This window comes from Drosophila serrata, unplaced genomic scaffold, assembly GCF_035046125.1.
Source record: "Drosophila serrata isolate PLE 108 unplaced genomic scaffold, ASM3504612v1 contig_123, whole genome shotgun sequence".
Lineage (NCBI taxonomy): Eukaryota > Metazoa > Arthropoda > Insecta > Diptera > Drosophilidae > Drosophila > Drosophila serrata.
The window spans coordinates 656,429-673,732 of record NW_028257021.1 but is presented as its reverse complement, the minus strand read 5'-3'; the positions used below and the strand labels follow the sequence as shown (position 1 = coordinate 673,732).

Below are 17,304 nucleotides of genomic sequence, written 5' to 3'. Positions count from 1 at the left end.
GACTGCCTTCTTCACCTTATGCCAGGAAGATGATTTTGCCAGAACCTTGATGTATTCAGAAGTGCCCTCTTAACCATAATATACCACAGAGAAACGTGGCAGGGTACAGCTAGTTAATAATAAATACAAATAATAAATTATTTAAATAAGAAAAATAACTCCATTGTATTACGTTATTTTTCAAAAGGAGGGAGATGTAGTGTATGCCCATATGAGTTCCTATTACTTAATATAAATATTGAGCGGCAACAATTTGTTAGCCGAGGTCACAACACCTTGTTGTTATACAAATAATACACATAGGGCATTACCCTTGTCAATCAGCAACAGCGTGCCAAGTGCCTAAAAGTGCCTAAACAAATTTCAGTGCAAATGTAATACGACATGCACTCATTGCATTCACCTCTTAGACCTGAGTCAGCATGGGTCCCATGCTGACCGCCTTTATGCATATGTGCATGCATAACTCTCTCCCTCTGCACAGTTTTATTTTGTTACTTTCAATATATATAAATATATAAAACGGCTGCTCTGCCGCTGCGCCGACAGCTAGCAAGCCTTAGTTTAAAAGAACTACGAATTATTCACAAATAAAGACTCAATCAGCACAGACGTGCTTAAAACGAATTATCAATCGTTTCATATATTACACTACCCCAGCGTACACCTGCGTCTCAAAAAACGCCACCCCGGTGATAAGGATGCGCATATCCTCAAAGCAAGAGAGGTGGGGAAAGACCTAGATCTGGAAACCATCGTTGACGTCGCCAAGAAACTAACGCTAGACGAGTCTGTGGAGGAGGAGTACGTTGATCTGACGTTAGTAGCCAACCGAGTGAAGTTGAGCGCGGTTCCCATGTTCCTTAGGGTGCTAATGCTCAATCTCCATTAAAGCATGATCCTCATTGCCATGGAGCAAGGGTCCGCGGATGTAGCTTAAGTCCAAGAGCCATGGCAATGCCGTTGCCGGACTAAAGTCCTCAAGATAAATCGTATACTACCCACCATGGGCCAGCAGGAACATAACTGCCATACTCGTACGGAACGGTCTTCAAGCTAACCTTACAGGTCTGATGAGCTGACTGTGGTGATGCTAAAAAGCAAGAAGAAGCGCCACCTGGAAGCTTCCTGCTACATAGCACCCGACAGGCTAGCTCCACTAAAAGAACTCAGGAGCCCTAAAAGAAGCCAGCCCAAAGGACCAGCATTTTATTGTGGGTGCAGACGACAATGCGTCACTTTTAAGACTTTTTATTTTCAACCAAACGTGGGAACGGAAAGCAGCTTCGTAAATATAATACTCGGATTGCCTGACGAGAAAGTGGCTGACGCAAACGGTCCTTCCGCAAGAAGCGCTGTGGGAGGGGGCTAGGCTATCGATGGGAACAAAGGCAACGGCACTCTTCGCATCGCTATCCAAGGGGAATTGGCGCTGAAACAGCTGCAGAGTCAGAATCCCAACCGCATATTAGACTGTACGGCATCTTGACAGCCTGCTACCGCTTTATCTTACATACGGGAGCCTGAGCCTCAAAATGCGCCATCTTGAGGATAAGGACGCAAGCACCGATGTAAACTACAGAGGTGAAACACTCTTTGACTAAGTATTTTCCACTTATATGTAAATATGCACGTTAAATGTGGTAGATTTAACCATATAACTATGGCTAAAACATACACTTTTTTTTGGATAAATTAAAATTTTAGACATTGTTTTAAATTTTGAATGTATTTTATATATGAGGTAAAATTTTGGTTTTTGTTACTTTTGGAATTTGACCATGCCTGCTCGCACAGTTGACAAAAAAATAAATTTTTAAATATATAAATTAAAAATTTTTATCTCGAGAACAGTTGGTAATTTCTTAACTATAAATAGAGAAAAATGTTGTCATATTATTCTTCTTCGAAACGTGTTAAAACGTCAAAATAGTGTCATTCATCAGCTTCATTTGTTTTATCTTTAATCTGTATCTCCTCCACTCAAGATTCATCATCTTATCAAAATGTTCTATAGCCTTGGATAGAAAACTACTTTTTTTTTTTATTTTACACCTTTGAGACACAGAAAATAGAAAGTAGAGGATCAGACGTATCAATAGCTCTGTGTCAATACTGCTACATTTCTAGGGGTGATGCTTTCAGTCAGCTTTAAACACTTTGTGCATTTCTTTCAAAGCACCGTCTTTTAAAAAAACAACTGGAACAATTGATTTGTTTATAATTTTATATCCATGTAATAAAATTTTGTGTACTGTTGGGGCATAGAGTGCCATGAAAAGCTCTCCCAATACGTGGTGAACGTTAAAAACTAAATAATTTGAATTTTTCTTCATTTATAGGATTTTTACAATTTATGGCAATCAAAATTATGTCAAGGCAATGCATGAAATTGTGGTTTATTTCTAATAACGTAGACAACTCTTTGGATTAGACGATCAGAATTACAGATCTTTAATATAATAACAATCCAAAATATAGATTTAGATCCAGTTCCCAATGTAGGTATATAATTATCCAATTCTAAAATGTAGATCCGGTTGTTTTCCTTTTTGGAGAAGATGTCAGTCTCCTCCGATAGATTTTTATTAAATAATCTTTAGCTTAAGTGCTGTCCACGGTGAAGCAGTGAGCAGCCGTTTTACATAAATTTTGTTTAGGCTTATTATGAACAACAACCAAAACGTTGCTGGCTAGCTGACAGAGTCATGCGCGCACATACATACATATGTATACACTGCGACGGTCAAGTGTTGGAACGCTGACTTAGCAATTTGGGCGGTCGCTTTTATCGAGTGCGGATCATATTTCGACTGCACTTGAGTATGTGCATTCTGTTGGCATAACAACAAAGTGTTACAGTCTTATTTATACATATGTATGTACGTACGCAGGCGACATGTTCCCATCGAATTTCACAGATATTTCATTATCCTTGTAAGAGTGATAGTAGATTTTCAGATTTTTATACCCTTGCAGGGTATTATAATTTCAGTCAGAAGTTTGCAACGCAGTGAAGGAGGCACCTCCGACTATATAAAGTATATATATTCTTGATCAGGATCAACGGCCGAGTCGATCTAGCCATGTCCGTCTGTCCGTCTGTCCGTTTCTACGCAAACTAGTCTCTCAGTTTTGAAGCTATCTGAATGAAACTTTGTAGTTAGCCTTCTATATACTCTCACTCGTATATATGTCGGAACGGGCCGGTTTGGAAGACTATATCCTACAGCTGCCATAGGAATGATCGGAAAATTTGTACAAAAAAAATTTTAACTTTTTCAGTTTTCAATAGAATTGCCTCAAATTTGAGATATAGCCATTTTACTATACTCTACAATTTTGTATAAAATTTTATGAAAGTCGGACTACTATATCATATAGCTCCCGTAGGAACGATCGAGAAATTAATACAATTAAATTTATAACTTTTTCAGTTTTCAGCTGATTTTCATCAAATTTAAGGTATAGCCATTTTATATAAGTCTTAAATTTTGTGTCAAATTTCATGAAAATCGGACGACTGTATCATATAGGTGCCTTACAAACGATCGTTTGATGTGGAGGAAAAATGCAAATCAGTGAATGTAAAATTGAAAATATAATATGTATAGGTGAATAAAATGACAGCAGGTATTACTACATTGTTTTTTAACACAAATATATATAATTTATATTGTATTGATTCCTATTCATAGAAGTTCTATCTGCAAGGGTATATAAACTTCGGCGTGCCGAAGTTACCTCCCTTCCTTGTTAAAACTAACTTCCTTTTCGTTAGAATAAGAGAACTGTTTCCGTAATATATAAAAATTTTAAAAGACGGCAATATTTTGTGGATTGTAACGATTTATTCAACCAAATAACCCTTGATTTTTGATTTACCATGTAATGCAAATTATTTAAATCACAAATAGAGAGTTCAGTAATTTTAAATTTATGTTTATGTAAGCCATGACCTGTTGAACCATTAAAACCATGGTTATAAATAAGTAAACACTGTGTTACATCCGAAAGTGTTTCCCTGTCCTCCTCTTGCATCAATAATATTCTGGAAACGGTTCAATATGTTTTGTAACGAAACTTCATTTTCGGTGCAAGCTATTCATCAGGCCTACATTTTAATTTCTCTTCAAATATTTTCAAATATCCGGAGTAGATATCGCACCCACGTTGTTTATTGAGTTGTTTTATATTTAGGTATTGCTGTTCAATTTTCAATAAAAAAAAAGAGAGAGCCCTTTCAGGAGGTATGACACTGGTCCCAATTTTAGTGATTATGTTTTTTATTTGCCCTACAGATTCTGCCGTAGCTCCTATTTTTAGAAAAAATTACTTTTAATTTTCTTTAGATATTTCGAAGAAATGGTGGCAGCTTAAAGTAAAAGAGAAACGGAATTATTTATTTTTTTCCACGGGATCAGATTATAATTTTCTATTAAGCCTTACGCCAGTATCTTCATAATACAATCATTTTGGACACAAATCCTTTTACTTATGTTTCCGGTTAGTCACATAGCCCGTTTTTTCTTAAATCTGTCTATGTAACGGGAGCATCTTGGAAATGATTTTTATTATATTAAAGAAAATATTTATTTATTTTTAATTTTAGCTGGGTGCTAACTTTCGAAAGTATGTATTTTCGTAAGGTATTTGCCGAGCTTTTCCAAAATTTAAAAAGTGGTGCGCGCCCTTGCTCATACGTTGCAAATCAATTTTTTAAAAGAATCAATCCTTCCAAATCCCATAGTTTCTTACGCAAACAAAATGCTTTTTGCGATAGTAGTAGTTAACTTTTAGTTTTACTGTGTTCTTTTTAATTGATTAATACCCTTAAAAAATTACTATTCCGTAAAATTTTATATGTTCATATGTTCAAGCTAATATTTGTATTTAAATTCCATCCGAAACAGATACTGCACATTCACCTGGGCAACATCATACACAATATATTCATTGTAAATTAATGACGATTTTATACTTGAATTGGTGACTGCTTGCCCCAAAGGTATTTCAACTCCATCACTTCGAAAATAACTTTCCTTTGGATTAGGCATTGTAACACCTCGACCGAAGCAACTGTGTTTATCCTTCGGGAGTTTTGTAACATATTTAGCTCCAGTGCATTCCATCATATCTCCCAAGGCAACTTCAGAAAGAAGCATTAATCCAGTTGAGTTTTGCTGGGTTGTGCAACAATAATTGGCTGATTTTGACACCATATCTGCAAAATAAATTCCTTTGCCAAACATATAACCAGTTGGTGGAGCTTCTGGAGGTGCGATTTTCAAACCATGTGATAATATGCCGGCAAAATTTGTTATACGGGAGCCGTGCCATAATAGTTTTCTATTATGTAACTTCTTGAATGGTTTATAACGCCTTGATTCCCCTTGACGCTGTACTTTGAACACATCCACTATTTCCAGTTCGTATGCGCTATGGGTTGAAGCATGAGTATTCTTAACATAATTTTTAAGAATGGAAAACTCTTCAGTACTTTTATCTAATGGATCTAATTTAGCATTTAATTGCGCATACTGTTTGTCCAAATGATTCATGCTTTCATTAGAATTTTCGCTTTTTATCAAGTTATAGGCAACCTCGATTTCAGCTAGCGAATCTAATACTTCTCGTAAATCTTCGATTTGTTTATAAGTTTTAATTAAGTCTGGAGACTGTATTCCAAAACTATGAGGAATCAAGGTATAAAATCGATTTGTCGCATCAATAAGTTTTACATTACTGGATCCAGATTTGATTAATTCAAATATTTCGCTTAACACTTTATAAGCAGATTGTACTTGAATTACGCTGAGTTTTCCCAATGGCATTTTTTCCATATCAATATGAAACTCCATCAATGTCCTTTTCATAAAATCAACATCGAACATAAGCCGTATTAAATTTTGTACGGAGGCATCAAGACTCGAATTAACAGATGTTTGTGTTTCATGTAAACAAATATTCGGTTTGTCATCATACTGAATTTCTATTGGGTACATATGTCCAGTAATTTTAACAAAGTTGTCTCTCTTTTCGAAATCATTTCCAGTTTTATCAAAATAAACTTTTTGAAAGACTTTGATGGCGGGGATAATTGTATCAAACACCTCAATTTTTGAATTTCCAATAGTGGTACCAATTCGACCCCAAGATCGAAAAATCCAGTATCTGAAATTAAGATCAAAACGCATATATTAATATAATATGTTTGTTTGTTCCGCTCGTATGACAGCTATGTTTTATTATATTATAAGCATATGTATATGTTAGTGAACCTCTGGTATTTAGTATAAACAGTTGTATCCCTATTATCGTTCTGCAACATGTAGTTTTTATTAGTTTCGAAGAATGTCACATTTAACAGATTACTTATTCGAATTTAGTTAAGTATTGTGAAAAAGACAGACACAGAGCAAAAATGTGGAAATATATCCAGTAAATAATCAGAAATGCGTGGTCTGTAGTATTTGTTTATTTGTTTATTTGTTTAACAAAGTTTCTCTGCGTTTCTCTTGTTCGCTGAAATATCAAATAAAATGAGACGGTTCGCTCTAGCTCTAAACAATTAAATATTTCTCATTGTTCGAGCCCTTAGGTCTCGGTTTCTCATTGAACGAAAACACGAGACGGTCTTTTACTGACCGATATAATACGACCGAAATTATTTTGGTTGTTGCGTTAGCCTTATGCTGCACTAACTTAATAATAAAAATTTGGTCGGAAATGGGCCTTTTTTCTTCTTCTGATATATGTACATACAGTCCCCCATAACGGATGGACCAAGACTAGGATAATAAATGTACTTTAAGCCATAAATGTTATAAAAATTTAAGAAATCAAGATGTAAGAATGTATAAATTAGTGCTCTATTACCAATTATTTGACCCACCCCACACCATGTGCTTGTCCGTCCGTTATTATGCAAAATATTCTTTTTATTAATCTTTGGTAAACAGGAGCTGTCCTTTAACTAACATTTGATTATGTTACGGCACCGAGAAAGTCTCCGTTAGGATTTCGTCGGATTGGAGGGAGTCTTTTATCAAGTCTAGTTAGCAGAACATACAAGAGAAAAATGTGCTAATGTGTTGTTAAATGTTTACGTATTGTTTCTTTCTTAAAGACTGGTTGTTAGTGTCCTTTATTATCCGCCCAACCTTGTTAACGCTTCTCGTTATAGGTATTGTGTTAAATCTAATCCGATTTAATGTATGTTCTTTTATTCTCATTCATTTTCTTCATACTGAAAATCAGTGTAATGCCTAGTGTGAATTGATTTACTTGTACACATAGTGGTCAAATTCATAATACCCTTGGAGGGTATTGTAATTTTAGTAAGAAGTTTGCGATGCAGTGAATGCTCAACTTCGTCCCTATAACGTATATATATTTTTAATCAGTATCAAAAGCAGAGTCGATCCGCCAGTCCACCCACCTTTCCGTTTTTACGGAAACTAGTGTCTTAGTTTTAGAGCTATTTAATGGAAGTTGATGCACTACGGTCAGTACACCTGCAGTACTGCGTGTTATCAATAGGTCACTGTCATCAACATGTCATCAACGCGCCGACTGCGACTTCTACCGAGTCGACCCTCTGCCGACTGCGACTACTACTACTACTTCTGTCCACGATACAGTTACGGCGGTAGTCTAGACGGCATTTGTCGGCAGTACCATGGCCCGGCCGTTGAGAAATTTGTTGATGAAACATCGATGAATTGTTGATGACTCATCGATGAATTTATTATGAACTGTTGGTGAATTTGTTGATGAATTGTTGATGAATCCTCGATTAATTGTTGATGAATTTTTATTGATGACAGCCTAGGACATGCCCATGTTAAATAAATCAACAGTTTGTATGGCCTGTCATCGGTGAAAAATCAACAACACCCCCTTGAATGCTGATGAAACGTTGATGAATTACTGATGACAGGTACTGCAGGGCAGGCACGTGCCTGTTTGGGATAGGTGGAAGTAGGCGCAATTGAAAATATAGGACAGAATACAAGGAAATTGACTACCGGCGTTCTGCCAGGTTGTTGCTTGCATGTTTACTAAAGATTTTAATTTAGGAAGGCTATCTACGTTGGAGATTAGTGTCTAAGAATCCTTATAATTTGCACATAAGACTCTAAAACGTTCAAGCAGTTCTATGAAGGTCTATAGTCGCGCAACAATAGTATATATAAGATTTAGTACTTCTACTTGATAATTGGAAATTGAGCAGACTCAACAAGTCAGCACATTCCACATCACCATGGATAAGGTTATAAATAAAGGTTATTCGTTCTACGATTGGCTAAGGACGGTAAGTTTAATAAAAGAAGTCTATTAGAATAGGAAGGTAATCTTTGGTTTGCATCCCATTTTAAACCGCGTTGAGCGAAAAGTAAAAAGTTTTTTTGAACCGACTCGATGCGTTTACTATAGACGCCGTACAGAGGGCTCCAAACGCAGCATCCGTTTTCTAAGAAAGGACGAACCAAAGAGGTTTAGAAGAGTTTAGTGACGTAGGGGTTATTAAATTCCTTCGACCACCGTTTAATAAATCCAAGCACACCCCTGACTCTATTCACCTTAGACAAAATTTGATCAATAAAGTCAAGTTTTGGGTCCAAGCGGACTCCCAAATCATCAACTAAATTAATTCTTTCCAAAGAGCAGAAGTTCACCGTGTAAATAGCAAGCTTAACAACAACACAAGAAAATGTCATTAGCGTACATTTCCAGCCATTCAGTTTATACATTTACAATTTACACGGCACCAAGTTTAAAAATTATTAAGATCTGTTTGTAAATCCGACTGACAGGCGACGTCATTGTATTACACGAAAAGCTTGACGTCATCCGCGTACATAAGCACTCTGGAGTTGGTCATGACTTTGGGCAGGTCATTTATAAATAATGTGAACAATAAGGATCTCAACTGGCTTCCTTGCGGGACAAATAAAATCTTCTATATATATAAAAATATACAGCTGTTCGTTAGTCTCGCTAAAACTCGAGAATGGCTGAACGGATTTATCTTATCTTGGTCTTGAATTATTCGTGGAGGTCTAGGGAAGGTTTAAAAGGTGAGAAAAATTCGATTAATTGCCGGGAAAATCCTCAAAACAGTATTTTTCTATTTCCCATACAAACGTTTTCTAAATAAAATGTACAGGCAGACAGCTGAATCAAAGCATTTCCTGTCAAACATTCAAAACATATTGAAAGAAGAAATTTAATAGATTCTGTATACCCTGATATCGAGAATTTGCACGAAAGAGACGTCCATTGGCTGTGTTCTCGGGCTATAGTATCACCTAAGAATGATACTGTCAATGAAATAAATAATCTGATTGTTCAAAAAGTCCCCGGCCAAACAAAAACATACAAATCGATCGACACTGTAACGAATATTGAAGATGCAGTCCATTATCCACAGGAATTTTTAAATTCGTTGAACCCTTCTGGACTGCCACCCCATGAATTGACGTTAAAAATCGGAATCCCAATCATGCTTTTAAGAAATTTAAACCCTCCAAGCATGTGTAATGGGAGGAGGCTGCTTATTAAGGAGTTAAAGGACAATTTAATTGTAGCAACTATTATCACTGGCCCAGCAAGTGGTCAACTAGCTCATATACCGAGGATACCGATGATCCCAACTCATCTGTCAATCCCATTTAAACGGCTTCAATTTCCGGTAAAAACATCTTTCGCATTAATAATTAACAAGTCCCAAGGCCAAACCTTCGAATTAGTAGGGATCAATCTGCGAAATAAATGTTTTACTCATGGTCAACTGTATGTTGGTCTATCGCGAGTCGGAGCCCCTGAAAATCAATTTATTTTGCTGCCACAAAATAAAACAACATCAAATATTGTTTACAGAGAAGCTCTAACAAAATAAATGTATTTTCTTTTAGGGTTATGACCTCAATAATTGAAAAAATAAAATAATAATAAAGGATGAATTTGTGTCATATTATTATTATTATTATGAATGTGTTAAAATTGACAAATCTAAATGTAATGTTTAATGCCCGTGCGAAGCCGGGACGGGCCGTGAACAGAACCTTACAGGATCTAAGGAACTCCTCTGCAGTCATGGGCGGGATTACTTTTGTATTTGCGTACGACACTTTGATAGAAGCTGTGAACAGTGGATCTGGTGGAATTTATTTCCTTGATGCTCCCGGAGGAACCGGAAAAACGTTTTTAATTTCATTGCTTTTGGCGAGGATCAGATCGCGAAATGATGTTTCTCTAGCGTTGGCTTCATCTGGAATAGCTGCAACTCTGCTAGAAGGCGGGCGGACTGCACATTCTGCCTTGAAATTACCACTAAACATGCAAATCACAGAAACACCAATTTGCAACATCGCCAAAAATAGCGCAATGGCCAAGATCCTACAGGTATGCAAATTGATTGATTGGGATGAATGCACAATGGCCCATAAGAGGTCACTGGAGGCACTGGACCGAACGTTGAAAGATCTTCGTGACAACCAAAATATTTTTGGTGGGGCCATGATTCTGTTGTCAGGTGATTTTCGTCAGACTCTTCCAGTTATTCCCCGATCAACTGTTGCTGTTGAACTAAATGCATGCCTAAAATCATCAAATTTGTGGCAGTACGTAAAGACACTCCACTTAACAACTAACATGCGAGTATTTTTGCAACAAGATGAAACTGCATATGTGTTTGCGAAGCAGTTGTTAGACATTGGAAATAATAAAGTTGCAGTGGACACCTCGACCGGATTCATCACATTACCTACAGATTTCTGTCACATCACAGACTCAAAAGTGGAACTTATTCAGCGAGTTTTCCCAGATATAGCGCAAAAGTTCAATAACCATAATTGGCTGGGTGAACGAGCAATATTAGCAGCGAAAAATAAAGATGTCGAGGATCTTAATGCGACCATTCAGAATTTTCTTCCAGGACAGTTGGTTTCCTTCAAATCAGTCGACACCGTAATGAACCAGGATGACGTAGTCAACTATCCCACTGAGTTTTTAAATTCACTGGAATTGCCTGGATTACCACCTCACAATTTGCAGTTAAAAGTGGGATCAGTTGTCATCATGCTGCGTAACATTAATCAACCTCGACTATGCAATGGAACAAGACTGGCTGTGAAAAGACTGATGAATAACGTCATTGAGGCGACAATCATAAAAGGAAAATACAAAGGAGAGGATGTCTTGATCCCGCGGATACCGATGATTCCAACGGACTTACCATTCGATTTTAAACGGTTACAATTTCCAGTGCGTCTGGCCTTTGCGATGACCATAAATAAATCGCAAGGACAGTCGTTAGAAGTTTGTGGAATCAACTTGGAGTTTCCCTGTTTCGCGCATGGACAATTATACGTCGCGTGTTCGCGCGTCGGAAAACCGTCTTCTTTGTTTATTTACGCACCACAAAACAAAACAAAAAATATAGTTTATGAGAAAGCTTTAAATTAATTAACAGACTGTATTTTAACAGTGTGTGTCTGTGAATATCAAATTTAAACCTTATAAATAGCCAGTATTTCAGGATGAGGCAGTACGAAGTCTGCCGGGTCAGCTAGTAATTATATATAATTTAGTCTTACGTTTAGCGTTAACAAAATTATAAAACTGTTTCGGGTCCTGTCAGAACTTGGCCCTACAATGATTTAAATAGTTTTTATAAGACTGCGCGTTCTGCACGGTAAAGTTTGAAGGACTTGATAAATAAGGGGAAAGGACAGCTTGAGAACCGGTGAATTTAAATGTGACATACAGCCTAGATTTCTCAATTTTAAGTCGGTAAGTCGGTTAGTAAACCACGGAGGTTTATTCGAAATTGACGGATAGTATAACGAAACTCATTCAGTAAATAATGAATTCATGGCATTGTAAAACATATCCACGGCAGTGCACATGTATAGATCGGACCAATTTAACTTGTTTATAAAATTATTCAGTCGTTCAAAGTCCGTCTTGCGCAAACATAGGACTTTTTTGGCTGGACGGTCAGAAATATTCTATACGTCAGACCCAAAATCAAGAGTCACATTGAAAGTTGGATGATACGGATCTTCGGGCTGCGTCAGAGGCGCCATCCTGGCTAAACTCACTCTCGCAGGATCAGAGACAAAGCAAAGATCGACCAAGTGCTGTAAGGAATTTGGCACATAGTTGACTTGAGAACAAGCCAGCGAAAAGTCAAGTCATGTTGTGTAGAAGTTGGGAGAGTATTGGTGGAATTATTTAAGCACCGAATAGCACCACGGATATTAAAATCTCCTAGGACTATCAACTGGTCTCTATCCATAAACTACTGGAAACCATCTGAATTGCGGAAAGGAGATTCCAATAAATAGGAAGTTCCGATAATGGAGGTATGTAAGAACAGGTAATAAAAATGGAGCTAGCTTTGATAGATAGCTTCACACAGAGGAATTTAACATCGTTCTATTCCTCGAAGGTTAATAATTCTGATGTGAGTGAGGAGTCCACCGCTATAAGAACTCCACCCCCGCGTCTGATAGGGTGATATAGCCGATATACTGTGAACACAGCTGGAAAAACTTCGGAGCTCAGAATCTTCCGCATTAACCAGGTTTCTGGGAGCACAATAACCTGAGAAGCAAACGAAAGGCTATCAGAATACTACTACGCGAATATACGTTCTTAATTTTAGTCAGGGAACATGGAAATTGAGATGACCAAGCAACTAGGGGGCTCTCTACGTGAAAAAAAAATGTGTCAACAACAAGTTTGAAGAAGATACTTATGTTTAATAATCAGGCTTACGAAAATTAAAATTTTTCCACCTTAACATTTTCGGCTCAGAATCTTCCGCATTAACCAGGTTTCTGGGAGCACAATAACCTGAGAAGCAAACGAAAGGCTATCAGAATACAAGTTAGGAAGCTTAATACGTATGCTTCTTGCATTCTGAAAGGAAATAGCTAGGAAGTAGGTTAGTTTTTTGGGTCGGGAGTGGAAGACGAAGAAGGCGCAGTGGTATGATCAGGCCTGGGAAGAGTTACTCGTACAGGCCGCTTTTTTTTTTCTTCGCTTCGAACTCCTTAACAAAAAACGTTCTCTGGCCGGAGTTGGTAGAGCAAATAATGTTAAAGAGTTCGCTAGGGACATATATTTTAAAAGATGAAATATTCCACCTTAATCTTAATTTTATCGGCTCTGGTGTTGCCTTGTATAAAGACGAGAACATCTTCCGATGTTTGATCAGGGGAGAGCCGCGAAACAAAAATATGTCTCGTCAGTGGAACCGCTATAAGGGCTTTTGGCAAGGCAGATTGGTTATCTGCCGTGCCATTGTCGGCCGGTATTCCGGGCCTAACACCCTGGGCAGATATGTCATTATACACGGGACTTTAAGGGGTCAATATTTGCGACCCCCCAGGGGACAAAACAGAAATCATCGGCGGTACGGGCACTCCCGCTGCACATTCGGGTACCGAATCTTTTCTAGCGCTCTCTCTCAATATCATCTCTTGGAATTAATGCAATAGCAGTTTTTTTGTGCCTAGGAGATTCATTTAATAGCGTAAGGCTATTAAATTGGGTGTCCAGCGCCAAGAAAATTTCAAGAGTTTTACGAAAACTCGTTAAAATGCCCTTAAAACCGCTTTTGGTTTGCCGCATGAAAGACATCTTTTTCCATTCTACATCGCGACAGGCCTCACAGGAGTAATGCAGGCCTATGTTTTTTTTGTACATCATCCACCGTCCGAGCTGCAACACTAATACACTTGGCGTGTATGACGTCGCACAGCCAGCTCCCGATTGTAAGGTCACCTGCAGAAATAGCCTTCTTGCAGGTTTTGACGAAACAGACAATATTTACGGACATTATGCTGTACTTGTTCTTGAAAAAAAAGAGAAAAAAAATCGACAGAGCTATGAAGATAAGAAGTGAAGAGTCACAGCGAGAGCGAGAGAGCGTGGGAGATCAGAGTAGATAAGAAGTGCATCGGCACAGCGAAAGCGAGAGAGTGGGAGAGCGTGGGAGATAAATAGATAGCAAAAAACTTTTAGCTGTGGCGACGGCGCAAACAAAAGCTAAACGAAGAAGGCACAAAAAGGAAATGCAAAATATGCAAAAGCTAGCACTAGCAGCACAACTAAATTGGGAAATGAAACCAATTATAAACACAAATTAGAACAGCTGAATGCACATGCGAAGTGAATGGGTAGTTATTGACACAAAATAGAAAATTTAAGTTAACCCCGGTGGTTATTTGCAAGCTTTAACCAAAAACGACAGCGCAAGAAAAAAACACGTCCGTTCACTTGAAAAGATGAAAGATGTTTTTTATTAATAATAACGGGAAGTTTGCAATCCAGACTCGTGGTCAAGTCGTATTCTATTTATATAAAATCACAGACACAACTTTAGCCACAAAACAATAAGAGGAATTTGTCATTGGCGCTACACAAATCATCAGTCATTTGCTACCCATTTGGTAGCTTATTCAACATCTCGACTATAATCCTTTGGAAATTATAAGAGTCGATATATATTTATTTATATTGTATATTCTGTGTAGATACATACGTAAGAAGAAAAAATATAGTAGAACGAGAAAAATTAGGCGATTGTAATTTAAACATTAAACCCTTAAGGCTTCTTTTATTTCAAAATTTCTCCGACAGTGAATACTACTACGCGAATATACGTTCTTAATTTTAGTCAGGGAACATGGAAATTGAGATGACCAAGCAACTAGGGGCTTACGAAAATTAAAATTTTTCCACCTTAACATTTTCGGCTTCGGTTTTGCTTGTATATAGACTAGAACATCAGGGGCAAGCCGCGAAACAATTTTTTTTTCGTTGGTGGAAAACCTTGAACCACTGTGCACAATATTAAATCCAAACAAATGATATGTAAGAAATCCGCGTCTGCACAAAACTAAAAGTGGTAATTAATGGAATAAATCGACACAAAAAATCACTTGCATTAATCAATTAAGCCGCCATGGCTAAAGCGTTTTCCAATTATTAAGAATAAAACTACGTTGTGACGGTTGCTTTCAAAGATAAGGTACTTAGAAGATCGGTACCTCTTACACTTACATGACTTATTGCCCTTTATTTATTAGTATGAAACTTTAAATATTTAACAGCAGTTCAAACTGACTTTACGTTACTTTGGCTGAACAAATGTTCTGCTAAATCATAAGTAGCACACCTAGTACGGAATTATAACTTTCTTGGGGTGGATGCCCCAGTTTTCTAAACATCTTTCCACAGCAGTAGAATACTTGCTTGCTTTCTTGGCTCTTTCACTGATGTTTTGTTTCCATGACGGCTTCGCATATAGTATCACTACTAGATACTTTGCTTGTTGTGATAGTTCTAGTTCTATACAATGTATGTGAGGTTTTTTGAATTTGGAGATCTTCTTCTTGTAAAGAACATAAGCTCCGTTTACTTGGGTTAATGGTCAATCCACACTACTACACTTCGTGTAGTGCGTCGGAAAGGGTTTTCTCCGTTTAATGTGGAATGTAACCGTTCCAGTGTTTTCATGAGGAATAAGCTAATCGGGCTGTAATCCTGGGTTTGATATGAAAACTACTCTTGCTTCCTTATACATGCTTGGAAGATATCTTGTATCTATTTACCCATGCATTTTTTTGTTTGTCTGCAGCATAGCTGGTATGATTCCTTTTGAACTCGGACACTTTGTATTTGTCGAAGTAATCAATCGCCCAATGGATTTTTTTCATAATAACTATCTCTTCCACTCGTATCTGTTGGACTGCCCTTTGGCTTTTTGTTGTTCCAGGTTCTTCAATCTGGTTTTCTTGGAATTGTGTATCCAGCAGGATTTTCTGTGACTCTTCTGCTGATATCGTCCTGCTATGCCGCCAGGCTTGCTTATAAATTTGATGCTAGATTGCTCTCTTACTAGTTTTTTTTTCAACCTAGTCGTTTCTTTTATTCCTTTTAGCGATTCAAACTAAACGCTTTTTGGCTGCGTATATCGCTTTCTTGTGTCGGTTGGTCGTGGGCCATGTAGCCGATTTCTAAAAGCATGGCTATTCCGTCTGCTGCTTGAAGCCTGGCCACTGCTAGATCTGAGTTGCAAAGATTGCGATATAGAAGTGCATTAAGGTAAGTTTTTATGATTATACCCACCCTCGGCCTATCTATAGAGTTAGTGTATAAATCTGTTTATCGTTTGTATCCCTGATCAATGGCTTTTGTACTTAACCGTCCTTCTCTCGAGGACATTGTCCGGCTCTTGTAGTTCTTGATCTTGGCCTTTCTGATGCCATACCGAATCTTATGATCGGATTTCTCCAGCTTTTTAAGGAATCGCTGGTTGATCAATCAATATTGACCCATGGATTCTGCGCTCGCAGAGTCATTCGAACCCTGTGATGGTTAGGTTCCTCTTCGACAACAATGACTTCTTGGGATATCCTTGGCGGGGACTATCTTCATGCTAATCATCTGCCATGGGTTGAAAATCTTAACAATGCACTGACGTGAATGGAAGTGGTTGGTAGTCAAAGAATTCATTTGGTGTGGAAGTCACGGGAGTTTGTCGCTCGCTTTAGCCGTACCGTAGGTACCACGCGGAGGACCTTCTCCGTGAAGAAGGTGATGTCTATTATATTGATGTTCATCTGCGAGTCGACTTAATGCACTAGTAAGTTAAGGATTATACATCAACTAAGGCTTTGCTGATCTTGCCTTGGTCTGATGCACCCTTACCACCCACTTGACCCCTTACCACCCACTCTATCTCAAGTCCGGAAAGAATAGTCAATTGGGTCTTTCAAACTCTACCACGTGATTAGCTTTAAATTTACGAAAAGGCTTAAGGAAATTAAACTTAGTCAAATGATATAATGCAACGGGAACTCTTATATTTATACAATTGCAGGGTATTATAATTTCAGTCAGAAGTTTGCAACGCAGTGAAGGAGGCACCTCCGACTATATAAAGTATATATATTCTTGATCAGGATCAACAGCCGAGTCGATCTAGCCATGTCCGTCTGTCCGTTTCTACGCAAACTACTCTCAGTTTTGAAGCTATCTGAATGAAACTTTGTAGTTAGCCTTCTATATACTCTCACTCGTATATATGTCGGAACGGGCCGGAGCGGAAGACTATATCATATAGCTGCCATAGGAATGATCGGAAAATTTTTACAAAAAAATTTTAACTTTTTCAGTTTTCAATAGAATTGGATCAAATTTGAGATATACTCTACAATTTTGCATAAAATTTTATGAAAATCGGACTACTATATCATATAGCTCCCATAGGAACGATCGAGA

At 37.7% G+C, this 17,304-nt stretch overlaps 1 protein-coding gene across 6 annotated transcripts in view; it reads right to left on the bottom strand.

Annotated features, from left to right (window-relative positions):
• LOC110182511 (Poly-(ADP-ribose) polymerase) overlaps positions 1-17,304 on the bottom strand; it is a 252,219-nt gene that overhangs the window by 34,790 nt on the left and 200,125 nt on the right. For 4 of the 6 annotated variants that reach the window (XM_020950560.2, XM_086826001.1, XM_086826000.1 and 1 more), the window contains one exon: positions 3,832-6,174. The exons of the other annotated variants lie outside the window; for them this stretch is intronic. In XM_020950560.2, coding sequence (XP_020806219.2) covers positions 4,881-6,174 — 1,294 coding nt within the window. In that variant the 3' untranslated portion in view covers positions 3,832-4,880. Of the gene's footprint in view, positions 1-3,831; positions 6,175-17,304 lie in introns of those variants that run through there. 6 annotated transcript variants of the gene reach the window in all.